The sequence below is a fragment of the Lytechinus variegatus genome, chromosome 8, assembly GCF_018143015.1.
Source record: "Lytechinus variegatus isolate NC3 chromosome 8, Lvar_3.0, whole genome shotgun sequence".
Classification (NCBI taxonomy): Eukaryota; Metazoa; Echinodermata; class Echinoidea; order Temnopleuroida; family Toxopneustidae; genus Lytechinus; species Lytechinus variegatus.
Window position 1 is genome coordinate 20,815,476 of NC_054747.1, and position 17,833 is coordinate 20,833,308.

At 35.5% G+C, this 17,833-nt stretch overlaps 1 protein-coding gene across 3 annotated transcripts in view; it reads right to left on the reverse strand.

The window, feature by feature from the left end:
• Window positions 1–17,833, reverse strand: part of LOC121420140 (cilia- and flagella-associated protein 91-like) — a 29,834-nt gene continuing 12,001 nt past the window's right edge. Inside the window, exons 10-19 of one of the 3 annotated variants that reach the window (XM_041614677.1) lie at window positions 15,597–15,712; window positions 14,527–14,598; window positions 14,015–14,161; window positions 12,500–12,721; window positions 11,793–11,941; window positions 10,894–10,976; window positions 8,508–8,639; window positions 4,954–5,129; window positions 2,879–2,936; window positions 1,722–1,753 (exon numbers count right to left, since the gene is read on the reverse strand). In XM_041614677.1, the coding sequence (XP_041470611.1) occupies window positions 2,916–2,936; window positions 4,954–5,129; window positions 8,508–8,639; window positions 10,894–10,976; window positions 11,793–11,941; window positions 12,500–12,721; window positions 14,015–14,161; window positions 14,527–14,598; window positions 15,597–15,712 (1,118 nt within the window). In that variant the 3' untranslated portion in view covers window positions 1,722–1,753; window positions 2,879–2,915. Of the gene's footprint in view, window positions 1,754–2,876; window positions 2,937–4,953; window positions 5,130–8,507; window positions 8,640–10,893; window positions 10,977–11,792; window positions 11,942–12,499; window positions 12,722–14,014; window positions 14,162–14,526; window positions 14,599–15,596; window positions 15,713–17,833 lie in introns of those variants that run through there. The other 2 variants (XM_041614676.1, XM_041614678.1) reach the window with 2 other exon arrangements.

A 17,833-nucleotide genomic window follows, 5' to 3' on the forward strand; every position in this document is an offset into this window, starting at 1 on the left:
ATTGGTGAAATACACTATCCAGCGGTTATTAGTACAATTTCTATCAGTGAAAATACACTATCAGGCAGTCATTAGTACATTATATTACCTACTATAATCAGTGAAATACATTAAACCGGCAGTCATTAGTACTTTATATTACCTACTACAATCAGTGAAATACATTAAACCAGCAGTCATTAGTACATTATATTGCCTACTGCAATGGTTGGTGAAATGTACAATTTAGCAGTCAAATAGTACATTAAATTACCTACTGCAATTAGTCAAATACACTAACCAGCAGTAATTAGTACATTAATCACTGCAATGATTGGTGAAATACACTTTTCAGCAGTTATTAGATCTTTTCATTTACCTACTGCAGTGATCAGGGAAATGCAATTTCCAACAGTCATTAGTACATTCTATTTCATACCTCATCTACGCATTTGTAAAATTGTGACAGGTGAAATGCTGAATGTAATCATACATGTATGTCAAAGTCTACAAAAACAGATTTATCCATTTAAACTGAGAGAACTCCATTATGCCTGAGAATTATCAACCTTTTCATGTACCCTGTACAATGATATGAATTTTGCTATTATATGCAACATTGTTTTAATCTTAAATCAATGTGAGTGAGCATTGTAAATGAATATTATGAAATGTGAGAAATATCTTATTATTTTCTTTTAATTTTGTTTTCTGTCTTCACTTTTTTGTCTGTAAGATTTTGGGGTGTCTTCCAAACCATTTTGAAAACAGAGGATGGATAAAATCTCTTTTCAACTCCAGCATCTGGTCTCATTAATATATTAAAGGCAGCACCACAATTTCTGAAATATATACCATCTGACAAAACTTGCAATGAATATGTGTCAAATTTATATATCTGCATTCTTTATTCAATTCCCAACGTCAAGTCTGTGGATTCCCATTCATCGTATTATAAAAGGAGGAGGGTTTCATTGGGTAAATAGAACTACTGTATATAGTTGATATTTCTTCATTTTGTGACTTTGCAAAGATGCATGTACCTCCAATCAGGTAAGTAATCATGATCAAAATTTGAGGGACATAAACACAGTTTTACAAATAATTCTTTGAGTAAACATGGACACCAAAAGCTTTAGCGCTCTCCTTGTGTAGCAGAATCGGTTTTCTGTCTAACTTCAGCTTGAACTTCTTCCCCTTCTGCGCTTCCTTGCTGATCTTCAGATGGTGGCTTTGCTGCTTCTTCTACTGGTACTGCTGCTGGTTCTGCAGTGCCTTCGCCCTGAGCTGGTGCTTCTGGTGCTTGCACAGTGTCTTCTTCTGGTGCAGCTGGAGTCTCAGTGGGTACACTGGCCTGATCTTCATTGGTGACTGGTTCTTGCTTCTGCTCAGTACCCGCGGTGCCACCTTCATTACTACCTTGTTGCATCTCCGATGGTGCTTCTCCCTGCTGAGCTGCTTCGGCTGGTGTCCCTTCTCCCTCAATCGGTGCCTGTTGCTGGTCAGGCAAGCAATCTGCAGGAGCTTCACTACTGGTCGGTTCCTGTGATTGTTCAGATACACCCTCCATCGGTGCCTCTTCACTACTAGCCGGTGCCTGTGGCTGATCGGATGTGTCCATTGGTGCATCTACAGGTGGTGCTTGGTCATCTGCTGGTGGTGCAGGTGAGCTGGATGGCAGTGCTTGTGTTGGTTCCTGACTCTCCATGGTTGGTTTGCTATCTTGCTGAGGTGATGATGGTGGAGCTGGTGATGATGATGGTGATTTCTTAACCTGCATTTAACAGAAAGTGCAAAAAGAAATCATGACAGATGTATATAAGTATTGTCAATTGGCCAAATTTATAAATTGTGATCATAGAAAAGTCCATTAAAAAGAGGTGACCCCCCAAAAAAAAATAAATAAAAAATAGAACACAAAGGAACACACATAAATGATGATGAGTGCAGGAAGTTTAACAAAACAAAAAATAGAAAAGGAGTGAAGGAAATAAAATAAAAAGATATTGACTAAATGGAAAGGAACCAAGATTATGACTGTTATATACTATAATGGAAAGAAATCAAAATTTATTATTATTTTTTAGAAACATAAGTCAAAACATAGACATTATATTTCATTCCTTTAATTTCAGACTGAAATATTTGTGTCACATTGAGACATTGCAGACGAATAGCCTGCATGTAAAACGGGATTTATATTATTTGTAGAATTTACCAAGACCAGGGGGATTTCATCAACATTTATAATCATCTGTCCAAAGTGTTACTATTGTAATTGTCAGATATGATGACACTATGTCAGTGCCGACAACTGAAAAAGTTCCCTGGAGCCCGTAAAATAAAAGAACAAATAATCTCATGATTGATATCAGTGAGAATGGATTTCACGGTGCTCTGAAACGCTCTGCAAAGGGCCTGAATGTAAAAAAAAAATTTGGCAAAGTCCAAAAGTCACATTTCATGTGACAAAAGTTCGCCACACATGTGCTTAGATTCAGAAGCTTCACAAATCGTGTAAGCAAAGTTGTTTTCATTGTGATGCGTATTTGTAAACTGTAACTTACTTGCAAATGTTTTTTGCATCCCAACAAAATTAACACAAACTTTGTTAGAACTAAGAACTGAGTTCCTACTATATGTTATTATTGATGTAACGCTATATTCTGTCAAATTATTTCTATTTTTGCATGGTGAAAAATAAAACAAACAAAATTCAAGTGAAATGCATAAAAATTATCCTATAAAAGACGCAATTGTCACGAGATAGGGAGAAAACTTCTCTGCATTTGGACTTCTCTGCCATTTTTTCGACATTCGAGTCATTCACAAACCGTTCTTGAGCCCCTTGAAAACCATTTTACATATCGATTGTTAGAAGGGACAGAAGAATACTCACGCTATACAAACTTGAAGAAAGGAGAATTGAAGAATCACTAGTGTTGAGAGGTAGGAGGCTGTTAAAACCACGGCAAATCAAACAATTAGAAAGCAGAGAAGAAACAAAAACACAGTTACCATTTCAGAGTTTTTAGCAAAGGTTCAGACAGAAATCAGAGTAGTGTATTGAATAGAGGGAAAATTATTTCACACGAGAAAGGTTTCCAGTGCTATTCAAACAGTGATATCTACATGTACATTACTTGCAATAGGAGCTGCAACAGGATTTATGACTTTACTGTTTCAGGGTTCCCAACTTTTCAAGAAAATAAAATTCCCTATTTTTCCTGATGAAGTTTGTAAATCTCCTGATAATTTTTAAAATCCATTCCCAGTTTTGGATGTTTTCTATGTTGTTACAGTGAATGATATGTATTTTCTGTATAAAAACTAATTAGCACCACCATAACCAGTCATTCAATGGATGTTGTTTTGATATGCAACAAAATATAACAGAGTCTGACTGACTACCATGCTTTCGACTTTTGGGCTGATCGAAATTCCTTGATTTGTGCCCCATTTGAGGCATTTTTCCCTGATTTGAGGTATTTTCTAAATCAAATTCTCAGAATTTTCCCAGACTGGAGAAAAGTAAAATAATTTTCCTTATGGGCTGGGAACCCTGTGTTTGGATTTTTCTCTCCTACTTCCCAACCATGTTCCTCAGCTCTTTCCTCTGTAAAGTCTCTCTTTCACTTCTTCTCACCTCCTTTTCGCATTCCACTAATATTTTTTCTCCTCCCCCCCCCATCTTTTTTTCTCTCTTTCTCTTTCTCCCTCACTTTGTCGCTCTCTTTTCTGTGCATTGATCGATCAATCAATTTTTATCAACATAAATCCTCGATTATTCAAGTAAAGCAAGGGGGGGTAGAATGATGAAAAACCCTTTCATATCACCCCTAAAAATACACAAGAAGGATACTGAAATACATTACAATGGAAATAGAAGTACAAGATTAAAAGAACACACCACAGCAAAACTCGACAAAGGGACATTTCAAGGTTGGTCAAACATGTAGTCTTTGAGATCGAAGCAAAGATAAAGATTTGTCACAAAATATGGCTTATACATCAGGAAGGCCACTTTGAACTCATGAGGAAAAAATCCCCCTTTTTATTAAAAAACACAGCTGTTTTCTATGCCCAATATCATGGTGTTGGGTTCAAATTCCTCTTGGGGCTAATTTCATAAGGAATTACCATTATGATAAACTTTGCCAGAATGATAACTACCAAGGAAACCTTGATTTTGACGGGCTGATGAGCCATGTTTTCATGGTAATTGCCAAAATGGAAAAGTTTCCATAATTGTAAGTCTTCATGAAATGTGCCCCTTGTATGACAAGTATCAATGATACATCAACCTTGACCAGCTTTAAAAGAGTGAATTTGTTTAAGACTTGACAATTTCATTGGGTGATTTCAGTTTCGGTGTTGATCTTTTTTTTTCGGTAATAGTTTTGGGCTTATTTTTACTTTTACATCAGCTAAGTACCCAATTTGAAAAGAAGTCGGTCCTAGGCTGGATCCCACTAGGTACTGAGCTGAGTTATTAATAATGTGATTTGCATCATTCTTGTGAACTCAAATTACATGTTAGGGCTAGAAAATGCAATCCTGATTGTGCTCTTAACACAAACATCACCACTAACACTGAATCCAGTGATTAGGTGCTGGGGCTAGAAAAAGCAATCCTAATTGTGCTGTTAACACAAACATCTCCACTAACACTGAGTCCAGTGATTAGGTGTTATTGCTAGGGAAGATTCTAAACACCAAACTTGAAATTATCCAGTGATTTAGGTGTTTGGGCTATATTTTAGGGTAGACAATCTAAATTTTGCTTTTAACACTGACACCAGCTCTAAAAGTCAACTTAAGAATCACCCAGTAATTAGGTGTTGGGGCTAGGGAAGACAATCTAGAATGTGCTTTTAACAACAACACTAGCACTAACACCAAACTTGAAATCATCTGGTATATTTAGTATCAAGGGTGCTGATAGAGCTAATACAAAAAAAAGGCTTTCCTTACCTTCGGGGAACCCGCCCTGCTTCCTTTCTGGGATCCGCCAGCCGACCCCTTCCTGCCGCTGCTAGGTCGTGACCCCTTCGATGACCCTTGACCTGTACCAGAACCACTGGGCGGCCGAGAGCTGACCTTTTGACCCGTTGGAGAGGGCGTCTTCCTTGCAGTCTTGGAGGCAGAGGCTGGCGAGAAACAAAGAGATAATAAATAGGATTAATATTTGGCGATAATTCAACAATGAAGTTGGATGATTTTTATAATACAGCAAAATTGATGCTTCAGTCACACCCAAGAAAACTGACTCCAAACCTACTGATGATATGCCATTGGTAATAATGTATTAGCATTCATCGGTATGGAGATCAGCTTCAACGGTGTGACTGTCCTAGTAGAAAGCATCCATAGCTGTAGACCCTGATACCAAGGAGAGTTGGACACATGGGATGACAAAGGCTGCACAAAGGGACATTCTAAGAGATTTTAATTCATTAGTACATACATATTTTTTCTCAAAAGTTAGGGAGGACAGGCGTTGGACTGGCTCCTCTTTGACAAGAAATAGGAAAATCCCTATCACATCTAGGGACATTGAGCAGGGGGCTGTTTCATAAAGCTGTTCGTATAAAGTTAAGAGCGAATTTCAGAACGACTGGTGAACCCTCTTTACACGCTAAACTATCGTCAATGCAATATACCATTTCCCACAAGGATCACCAGTCATCCTTAACATTGCTCCTAACTAACAAACAGCTTTATGAAACACCCACCAAGTACAAGTAGACAGATCTAGGTCTCTACTTCTTCAAATCAAGTATACTGCAGAAACATTCTCACTACACGGAGGAAGAGAATTTATATGAAGTGAAATCTGCATAAGAATGCAAGAAAATGAAATATGACAAGCTGATGTAGAGAGCACTCACAAGAATCAGAAATTTTCAAACCAAGGTACTGTAGGTAATGCAAACTAGCGAATGAAATAAGACCTTCGTTTTAACAAAGACGACACAGTAGAGCATAATACAAAATACATCCGCCCTGAGTGGGTTGTAATCTACCAACTGTATGTAGATTTCCAAATGAATTGTTGATTACATATTTGAGAGATGTATCCACTGCGTCATTTGACGAAGCCATATACTGATTGCTGATGTACATGTAGCTAACCAACAATCTTTAATTATAGGCACATTTCATGAAAGAGCGTTGTCAGAGATTTTTCAGACTTAGGATGGTTTTAGCCAATCAGATGCAAGGATTGCCAGTAGCTTCAAACATCTGTTGGTGAAAATCACTGACTAGTAGCATGTTCCTCAAATACTCGTAAGGTTTTCTTTCATATATACAAGTAAAGATCAAGGTAAAATACAATGCATATTGACAGACACAACTCTTTCAGAGTTCTATAGGAATAGCAGGAGTCAGAAAAGTTCAAAACTCAAAGTTGAGTTTAGAGTTTTTGAGGGAATCACAGTCATGATAAAGGCTCACATCTACAGAAGTGCAATTTATTTGTTGTTCTTCTTTTTCATGAAATAGAAAGTAGAAACTCTGCTATTGTACATTTACATGCAAGCAAGTTGAATTGTTTATAAGACCCCAAATATTTCCTGGTATCGAATTGCAATCGCCCCACATTTTTTTAATGACTGCTACGCAAAATAGCAATTTTTTTACAAAGATAGTTTGGAGCTTTTTTTACAATACAAAAACGACTTCTCAAATTTGAGAAATGAGAAGCAAAATTTTACATGTACATCATTCATCTGCTTATTTCACTTTCTTAATATGAGTAAATCATACATGTACATACGTATAGCAGATCCATATTGAAATTTCAATACAAATTACTCGCTTATGAAACATCTTGGTGATTAATAAGATTTCTATTGATATGAAATTTTACTTTTGTAAGACTTTACCAGAAGCCTTACAAAAACAAGGATGGGTCTCGTGAGTCTTGCCATATTCCCCCAACTTGGGAAGCCATTTAACCATAAGAACCTTCCTATCCACTACCTTATTAGCTGTTCATCCCTAATGTCATATTCACAAGAAAATTTAAGTCAGACAGTTCTTGTTAACCTGTTGACTTCTGAATTCTGTATTTTACCACTAAATCTTCATTTTCAATCTTCATTTCAAATGTTCATTTTCATTCTTCAGTTTCAATCTTCATTTTCAAATCTTCATTTTCATTCTTCATTTTCAATCTTCATTATCAGTCTTCATTTTTCAATCTTCATTTCAAATCTTCATTTTCATTCTTCATTTTCAATCTTCATTATCAGTCTTCAATTTCAATCTTCATTTTCAATCTTCTTTTTCAGTCTTCAATTTCAATCTTCATTTTCAATTTTCATATTCAATCTTCATTTCCTATCTTCATTTTCAGTCTTCATTTCAATCTTCATTTCCAATCTTCATTTTCAGTCTTCATTTCAATCTTCATTTCCAATCTTCATTTTCAGTCTTCATTTTCAATCTTCATTTTAAATTTTCATTTCCAATCTTCATTTTAAATCTTCATTTTCAATCTACATTTTAAATTTTTCAATCTTCATTTCCAATCTTCATTTTTCAATTTTCATAACCAATCTTTATTTTCAATCTTCATTTTCTCTTCTCTTGCTGTTAATTCTTAGTTACATATTCACCATGGAAAAATAGATGGGGGTTCTGGGTCAATTTGCCTCCAAAACATCTGAAAGAGCCCTGGATTTTTTTTTTATAAAGAGTCCCTAAAATTAGTTTTATAATCTTCGTTTCTCAAGGCTTTCTTTATAGCTCTTTCTTATATCAAAGGCATGACACAAACAGAAATCCTACAGTTCCGCCTTCCTGTTGATCATGAATTCTGTAATTCCCATAAACGAATAACAATTTTCATTTCCCCCCTCAATACTGTTACTCCTTTACTACAAAACCATGAAATCATACAGTTCTTCTTCCAGTTGACTAATTAATGAATCCAAAAATTCACAAATAATTTATATAATGACCATCTCGGTGGGGAGTCACTACATGACACTTCAACAAATTTCATTATGAAACAAGATGGAATACAAAACACTGGACAACACTGTACTCAGTTGTCTGTACACTGGGAATTCTGAGAACAAAACACTAAAATATCAATTCACTATACTATAAAGAATTGTAAGATACGATGAATTTGAAATATCTAACACGAAACACTGAACTTGCTTGGTTGCACACTGAAGCTTTCCAACTAACACTCCCATCCATTCACAATGGCACAAAAGATGGAGACACTGGGCACTCAACACTAAACTAAGGTGTTATACACCAAGGTGTTTCACCATGTTACACTATTTCTTCTATAATTACATTCAACAGGATCACAATGTAGCACTAATACTAGGGATAAGGGCCAGGGACACTCTCGCCAATTCACTCTGTAAAATATGTTCCAGAAGACACCTGACACTAACTTCTAATCGACAGCAGTTTTTGCACACCAAAAATTTTTCACATGAGATTTTGATCGATTTTACAATAAAAAAAAGATGAGACCTTACACTGAACACCACACTTACTTGGTCTGGAAGGAGGCTTATCATCAGTGCTTGGTGCTCTTAGAGGCTTAGAGTGTAAACCAATGATGGACTCAGCTTCTTTGTGTATGGTGCCATGTGCTGCTAGAAGGTGCTTCCGTTGCTCTTGTTTCACTGCATGGGAAGATGAATTCAAACATTTTCATTTCATCATTCTTGACAAAATATAATAATTTCCAACAAGTCTCAAGGACTTTTTGTTTTCAAAATCATGATTTGGGTGATTCCATACGTGTCGTACGGGACATTTAGAGAACATTTGACAGTTTTTTTACAAGAAAAAACTAAAAATATTCCAGTAACTATAGGTGATCATCAAGTACTACCAGAGTGTTAGAAAAACCAAGACTTAACATGACTTGAATTCACATCCTGTAAAATACAGATTTAAAATAGTAATGTGTCGTACGGACGCAGAAAAAGTGGCTTTTTTAGAAACCTCAAGTTTGTACTCAAAAGTCTGTGAGTTGGGCAGATAAATTTCATAGAAACTGAACTCAAATTGACATTCAATTACCCAAGAACAAACACATCTATAAAAGAAAGCAAAATAAACATTCATGAATAAATAAAGCAAATTATAATTTTCGAGAACATTGTGGCGTACGGGACATTCAAAATGTGTCGTACGGGACATCTCTAAATTGAAGCCAAACTTTCTTACTTTATGTCTCTTTGACTTCTTCAATCACATTATTTGGCTGATGATAATGATAATCCTATCAAACTAAGACATTCATTAGGTTAGAAACCGCTATTAGCTGAATATTTCTGTCAATATATCATAAACAAAATAATGTGTCGTACGGGACACTTGTGTGTCGTACAGAACACTTCTGTATTGTACATGCACTTACGTGTTGTACTGGGCAGCCTAAATTAAGAAAATGAACTTTTTATCAATCAGAAGGAGCATTGCACCTAAATTCTTCCCTTTTTTATGAAAAATCTTTTAATAAGTAGTCATTCAGGACAATATAATTAAGTAACCTCAATATATACAATCGGGAGCAATATGTTATAATTTTTTTCATGATGGGAAATGTACAAGTGTTCACAGCATTTTTACGAGCTGAAAAACTTGAGGTTTTGTGTGAAGTTATATTTTAGTGAATTAATTGATGATTTCCAAACACTATTTAAACAATGAATGAATGAAACTTTGTGTAAATTATGGGGCTAAAAACTTTATTTATATAAAATGTATATCTACATGATATATGTCACAACTGTCACTTGTAATTCCACAAAATATTTTTTCTAAAGAAATGCGGTTCTACTTTTTCAAACCCATCTGCATTTCATGAAACCATATGGTTTGTCTTATTTTCCAGATTTTTTTTACAACTTGAAAAAAGTAAGGAGTATCAATACTGTATATAAACAAATAGTGATCAACAAGGAAAGTCCAAATAGATGATCATGATGATTGATATGTATTTTTTTTTACATCTTATAATAATTCCACATTAGCATGCAAGAGGAAGTCATCTTCCAGGCTAGGTTGAAATAATTATAAAGGTTTTCTTTTCATGCTCAATGAAAAGAAATTAATCTGCTCTGATCAGTGAAAATCACCAGTTTAGCTGAAGGGATTCACAAAAGAATAAGCCTACATGAAATCAATTAAAATGTTTAGAATCACCTATTTCATGTTCTATGGAGATAAACAAAGTACTTTTTCAGTTCACTTTATGTTAAATCAATTAAATGAATTTAAATATGCCTACTATTTATGGTTTCTGAATCCAAATCCTGCAATTAAATGCATTATATATTGTGTGTCGTACGGGACATGTCCCGTACGACACAGCGTGTGTCGTACTGGACAACGTTTAATAGGACAATAATTGAAAAATGAAGGGCAGTAATTAGATCCTTATGGGATAAATCGATCACCCATGAGTCAAAGAAAGAGAAACTGATTTTATGAAATTGCATCATCAAAAATAAAATTGTAGGAAAAACTTTTGCATTGTCATGTGTCGTACGGGACATTGCCAAAAATAGGTTCGGAAAAATCAGGGCTGCCCCTACTATGGATCATGTTGTAGATATTATTTGGAACCATCAATGATATATAATTCTATTGACCTGCAATATTTTCAATCTTCTCGTGCTTTCCAAATAATTGTTTCAGGTGGTGTTTGTACTTGACTATTCAATTAGCAAAATTATTGAAAATTTAGAATTCCATTGTTCCAAACTCAAACAAAAAAAAAAACAAATAAAAGCCAATGGTTATGAAATATTTGGACATTATTATAGTGTCAGACGATTATCAAATAATTTGAGAAATATTGCTTTTAAAACTCGTCTACTTTCATGGTCCAACTTGAAAAGAAAGGGATAGCATGAGAAACCTCACCTTTTTCTCTGATAGTGATTTTCTGGACTTCAGGCAGAAGGAACATCTGGACCAGTTCAGCGACAGTTTCTCTCTGCTCACCTCTGTACATTTATATAATAAATAATAAATATGATATTTCATTCTTGTTTAATATTTTATTTTTACAACTCGATGGATTCTTGAATGCACACAGAGAGAATTAATTTGTCCGTCATTACCAGACCAATCAAACAATCTCACATACAACTCTAAAATTTCCCAATAATGACCATTGACCTTGTAACTAAAACTCGAAACAGATCATCCTTCCCCACCAACACAAATCATGCAAACTCTAAAGGACTCTAGGTTGAAATTAACCTCCGATACCCCCTTAAGTTTTTGAGAGAGGTCTATATTTTCAGGCATATAAGAATCCTGTAAACCTTGACCGTTGACCTCATGAAACAGAAATCTGATAAAATCATCATCCTCTAATATGCATACATGAACCAGTTGAATATGAGCCCTCAAATGGTCATCCAGCAATTGCGAGTACAAGATAACCAAATGCATTGAATGACCATTGACCTCATGACCCCCACATCTAATCATTTCATTGCCACTCCCATTTGCAAATACCAGTCTAGTTTGAAATTGGACCCTCTGACGGTTCTGTAGTTATCGCAAGGACAAGATATTGAAGGGTATATAATGACCTTGGTAATTTTGAAGTTTGACCTTGCGACTAAAAAATCTAATTAGATCTCTGTCCCTCAAACATGCATACTGCAACTAGAGGACAATTGATCACTTAAACGTTTCTTCATTTATTGCGAGAACAAGATATTCCAAAGTATGTAATGACCTCTGTGACCTTTAATTCATTATTGACTTAATTCACTGTGAGTGAAACTATTACAGCCTGGTGAACCTACCTCTGTTCCGACAGGTAAGCCATCTCATTGACCTGCTCCGCCCTCTCCTGTACCTCCATCCTGGCTTGGTCATCGGCCGTCTTGTCCAGTGAGGTAAGGATGATGTCTTCAAGGTAAGTGTCAACTGTGTTCTGATGAACCTTGACCAACTGTAGAAGAGATAAGGAAATCACTATAACTGGATGATCTGCTACATAAAAACTGATAGGTACTACCAAAAGATATTATCGCCCAAATGTAATGATAAATTCAAAACCTTAGCAGCAGCATTTGAAGTGCACAGGCTGTGGGCTACATGCACATACAGAAACAGTAAACATACTGTAAACTGAATTCCCTGTGTTGATCTGGGAATTCTCGAAGCTTGTCAGCTTTTTCTCAAATATTTATCATCATTATTCAATACCAACATTTTATTGGTCAGGATCATTATCACCATCATCACCATCATCACCACAATCATCATCGTTATCATCATCATAGTCATCATCACTATCATCATCATCACCATCATCATCATCACCATCATCATCATCATCACCATCATCATCATCATCACCATCACTATCATTATCATCATCATCATCACCACAATCATCATCGTTATGATCATCATCATTATTATCATCATCTCTTGCATCATCACAAACATCATCACTACCCTAAAATTAATGAACAACTATCCTATTAATCCCTCTTCCCCTCACCTGTTTGAAAATCTCATCCTCCTCTCGTCTCCTTCTCTCCTCCACCTGTCTCCTGCCAGACTCCTCCGCCTCCCTGACCCTGCGTCGTCTCTCAGCCAGCATGGCGAAGGCGTGGATCCTCCTCTCCTCCTGGAGCCGCACCAGCTCCTTGCTCAGGAAATCGAGCATGTCACCCAGTGCGGCGCCCTCTAGCTTTGACATGGCCTCATCGATGAAGGATTCCTGATATAATAATAACAATAATAATCATTTCAAGAGAGGCACCATTTTGGGTTTGGCTCGGCAGGGTTCTGCCTTTTTTTCCCCTGAACTTTGGTTCCACTTGAGGTTCGGCAATATATGACTAAATCAATTATAACAATACAAATAAAAGCTTGCCAGCACCAAGCAAATTAGACATTAATTGTAAGGGCCTAACATGTACAGAATCAATATAATTTCAAATTAAAAAAAGACTAGTATTATCAACTGTTGAATATTTTTTATTTATTTTCTTTTTTAAACAAAAAGAAATGTAATTCCAAGTTTCATTTAAAAATCATATTATCTAAGAAAAAATGATGAAATTGAGAAAATGAAGTAGGAAAAAAATTACAAAGAAAAGAAATCTTTTTCATTATAAATTCATCCAGAAAAGAATATCAGACCTGCCAATTTCTGGGAATGAAAAACAGTATTCTGTAATAAAAAAAACTGCATTTTTCCCAAAAAAGTGTATTTCATAATAAAATGCTTGGCGCACTAACTCATCGCGGCGCTCAAGCTGCATGCAAGTTATAATGTGCACTGCTCTTGCAGTTGAGAAAAATAGCATTGAAACATGTGTATATCTTCACCCTGGTTTTAACAAAATTATCGAAAAAAAAAGTTACCTGAGATTTGTGTAAGTTTTATGAAATAGAGACATATAGAGATGATTTTACTCAATAAATTACGATTTTGTAACAAAAAACATATTTTTAAAAGAAAAAACGTACTGCTGTATTTTGGTTGCAAAAACATACTAAATACGCTTAAAAACGTACCGGGGAGAAGGTCTGGAATATGATCGATCAGAATGTCAAAGCAAAGCAATGCAGCTACCCAGATAATGATTGTAATTCTAATCGGTCATAATTGTTTTACAAGTCCTTGAATACAGCATTAAATACTACACACTACAAATCGGACATATCCAAGAATGAATCAAATCCAATGATACGCCATGTTTCTAAAATGGATACTTTCGACACATGCCCTTAGCAGAAAGAGTTTTGTTGACAGACAAATATTTGATTCCCAAATCACATGCAGCTTATTACATGCATCCCATGCAAGAACTTTCGCAGATAGAAAGTCTTTTCGGAGTCACATACAAAGTTGGAACCTAAATAATTAAAATCATCCACTTCTTTAAGCTACGCCCCTACCTTTGTCAGTACTGATGCATCATCATGAGCTTCAGTAGATGTCATGTACATGTACTCTTTTAAATAAGCACACTAAAATTGTCATGGAAACGGAAAAGGCCCTTACCCTGTGATCATGTACTTGTCTCTGTCTCTGGATATTGAGGGTAGCTTGTCTATCTTGTTTCTTTATCTGTTGTTCAGCTTCCTGTAAGGCGTGTGTGCTTCTCAATTCATTGATTAGCTCCTGTCGCTTCTCCTTGCCTTCAAACATCTGAAATTTACAATAAACAACCATTAGAATCTTATAAGGTGATAAAGGGATTTCCCCCCGACAAACAAAAAAAAAGCTTTAGAGTATCAAAGTGAAGAAGTCACAATTTTTTTTAAAGCGTAAATTCTGACCCCCAAAACCAGGCTCCTGACGGAAGTGGTCATGGGACAGCGAGTTGCACCATACCAAGTTAATGTAGCACTACTTTGTCAATGCAGACAACATTTCATGAAATAGTCGCTAGATATGCAAGTCTGCCTTGCATAACATGATACATTACTGTTACTATTCCATTCTCAAATGTTTACAGTTACAGTGAAATCAAAGTGTTTGGATCAAAACTATCAGGAAAAAAAAAGACTTACCATGTTTTGGATAGCTCTTCCTCGGATAACTTGTTGTAGGAAGATGATAGCCAGTTCCCTCTCCTCTTCAATCTAAGAAGATATCAAATCAGAGATAGTTGAAATAGAAATTTATAACCAAGTACAATAACAGAAGTGCATGATATCAATAACAGTAATAACCAGTGTGTATTTATTCACCCACATAATTCAATTGTTTATATTTCTATTTGTTTACATGATTTATTCCTTTCGACTAAAGAATATAAGAATTTATATTATATGATATTCCTTATATTATATGATATTCCTTATCATAAGGAAAATCGCAATCAAGATCTGTGGTATGAAACATAGTATCATCTATGTGTTGTATTATGTTCTATACTGCCTCGACAGTAATGCACCGTGACCTGCACTACTTTTACTTCCTCTGTTCATTGTGTTTGTAGATTATGCAAATATCATATTTTAATTATCTGCACTATGATCCTTTATTGAATATAAATAGAGAGATACAAAATCATGTATTAACAGATGGTTTACTATGCTTAATTGAACAACTCAGTGTATCTCTGATGTTACATGGCACATATGCAACCATTATTCACATTTCACAATCACATAAACTTTCGAACACGAATTCACTTCAATACATTTTTGAATGGGTTGTTCAAACATCAATCTGGATCTAATTTTTCTCCTGTAGCTATTGCTGTAATCATAAATACAAATCTTTAGGCAGGACAGGAATCACCAAAGAGCTTTAAACTTCTTTAAAGCTCTCATAGAATTTCCATACATTCCAGCAAATACTGGACAGGGTTATTGCTGACCGATTTTGGCAAGTTATATATCATTTTATTTTAAAGCTTAAAAATGTGCCATTCTTAAAGTCGATAAAAATCTCAAATTCATCTTGGGTGACTTATAGATGGTTTGGAGGTGGCAGGTCAGCAGGCGTGGATCCAGCCCTATTAGACAAAATACCATTTTAGGGGCCATATCGTCTTTGCACAATAGTTGGCCTCTCAAAACTATTGTGTCCAGTCTGGCTAGATCCGCGCCTGCAGGTCACATTTAATACATACCAAATCAGGTACTTCAACAGATGGTGTAGGCGGTCTCGGGATTGGTTTCTCGATCTTTTGAAGGAACTTGAGCGGTTTAGGAGACTCCACCCCTTTGTTCTTCTGATCTTTGATTCCTAATTGATACATTAACAAAAGCAATGTGTTACATATTTACATAATCTATGAATATTTGGTCATTCATGAAGACACATTTAGGGGAAACATTTAAAGAGAAATTCCAGTAGTTGCAGTAAACACTGATTTCATGAGAAAGTCTGTAAAACCAGGCTTAATTGTCAGTATATCATCGAGGATCTAGATCTGGTACAGTTACATAAACTGAACTTTGTGAAATCTTGAAATCTACGCTGAAAAATGTTCACACTGAAGATCCTCAACACAGATAGGCACATGTGGGACAGTGTATAATTATTGCTTTGAATGTCTGGGCCCGATGCTCTACCCGAATCCTGTGCTTATTTGCTTATTTCTCAGCAATTACACAATTTCTTCCAGAATCCTTTGGCACATATTTTTTATTCATACAAACAGACACTTGGGTGGTCATTATATTGATTTCTGTAAAAAGTCATTTTGAGATCGTTACCAAAACTGGAATTTATCTTTAAGGGAGCATTTCAGGGGCGCTTGTAGTTGATTTTCACTGACTAATTTGTGCTCAGCCAATCAGATGCAAGGATTTTCAGTGGCTTGTAACATTTGTCAATGGAAATCACTGCCAAAACTCTTCATAACTCTCCACTCCCAAAGGGGTGGTGATGTGCATACATTGTGTGTGCGGGAATGACTGATTGAATCTGATGACCAGGGTAATAATATACTGTAAAGCACTTAGACAAGTTGTTCCAATGTATTAAGCGCTATATAAAAGCGGAATATTATCATTTCATGAAATGCTAACCTACACTAATCAACTGCAAAAGAAAGTTCATAATCATTTTTTTTTCACATTGAAGCAAACACAATTAATGAAAATGCTATAAAATTGACCTACAAAGCAGCTTAGAGCAGCAGATTGAGCACCAAACTGATGTCATAATTGATTGGTTGTCATAAATAATTCAGGTTTGAAACAAGTAAACCTATGCAAGGGATTCTGGGATAAATCATGAAAATAGCTGACTAGAGTAGGGCAAATTTCTTAGCTTAGCTAAGTGGTATGGTAACCACAGCAATACGGTTTGGAACCTGAAATTTGGACAAGATGATAATCATGATATCACAGTTTGGTACTACTGTATGAAACAGAGCAGGAAGGAACTGACATACAAAGATATACAAGGCACATATTTCTGCAAATGCTCTGAAGTAAATAGTGGTCATAATATTACAAATATTAAAAAAAAAAATTATCAACCATCCAAATCTGCTTTCCATATGATTGAAGCTGAAATAAGACACAAGCACATCATGGCTCGTTGAACCATTGACAAACTCAGCATAACACTGAGGCCTACGATCTTCCTACAAAATAAAAACTATGTCTTGCACAACATATGATCATGAAAGGGGTGAATAAAATCTATATCTTCAAAGTTCTTCATATATTGAATTTCTCCCAAAATATCAAAGCAACAATCACTTCTATCATGACAAAAACAAACTGCAATTTCATTGACAACATTAACACAAACAACTTCTAAAGACCCTCTTAATACCATTCTTAATCCCTCTTAAACAGAACCTATGAAATGATTTGTGTAATCTCTTCAGAAATTGCAAAATAAGAACTACAGTAATTCCTGGCTTTGGTGACCACCAAAAGGGAAACACAAAATGTGGCCTCTATAGACAGGTGACAGCTATTAATAGACAGGTTCTTAATTATACACATAAAATGCCTCCATGGGAGTCAGTTTTAGTGGTTACTATAGGCAGGTGGATGCTATAGAGAGTTGGCTAGGAACACATGTTTTACTGCAACTTAACCTGAAAAAATACAAAATTCTAATATATATTTGTATGAATTCCGAAGCCTGACATTATTAAATCAATCAGCAAACCCCATTCATAACTTATCATAAAGAACGACATCAGCAACCTGATTAAATCTTCCCCTCAATAATTTACAATTGTAACAAACAAACAGATTGTGCAACCAAAATTGTGGCATATCATTAACATAAAAATCTGCAGCCGTTCGTGTAGAAAAAAAAAGAATGTGCAACCTCATTCTTAACAGAACATAAATTACAATACAAAATTCCCAGCCAATGACGATGCACATGGACAGT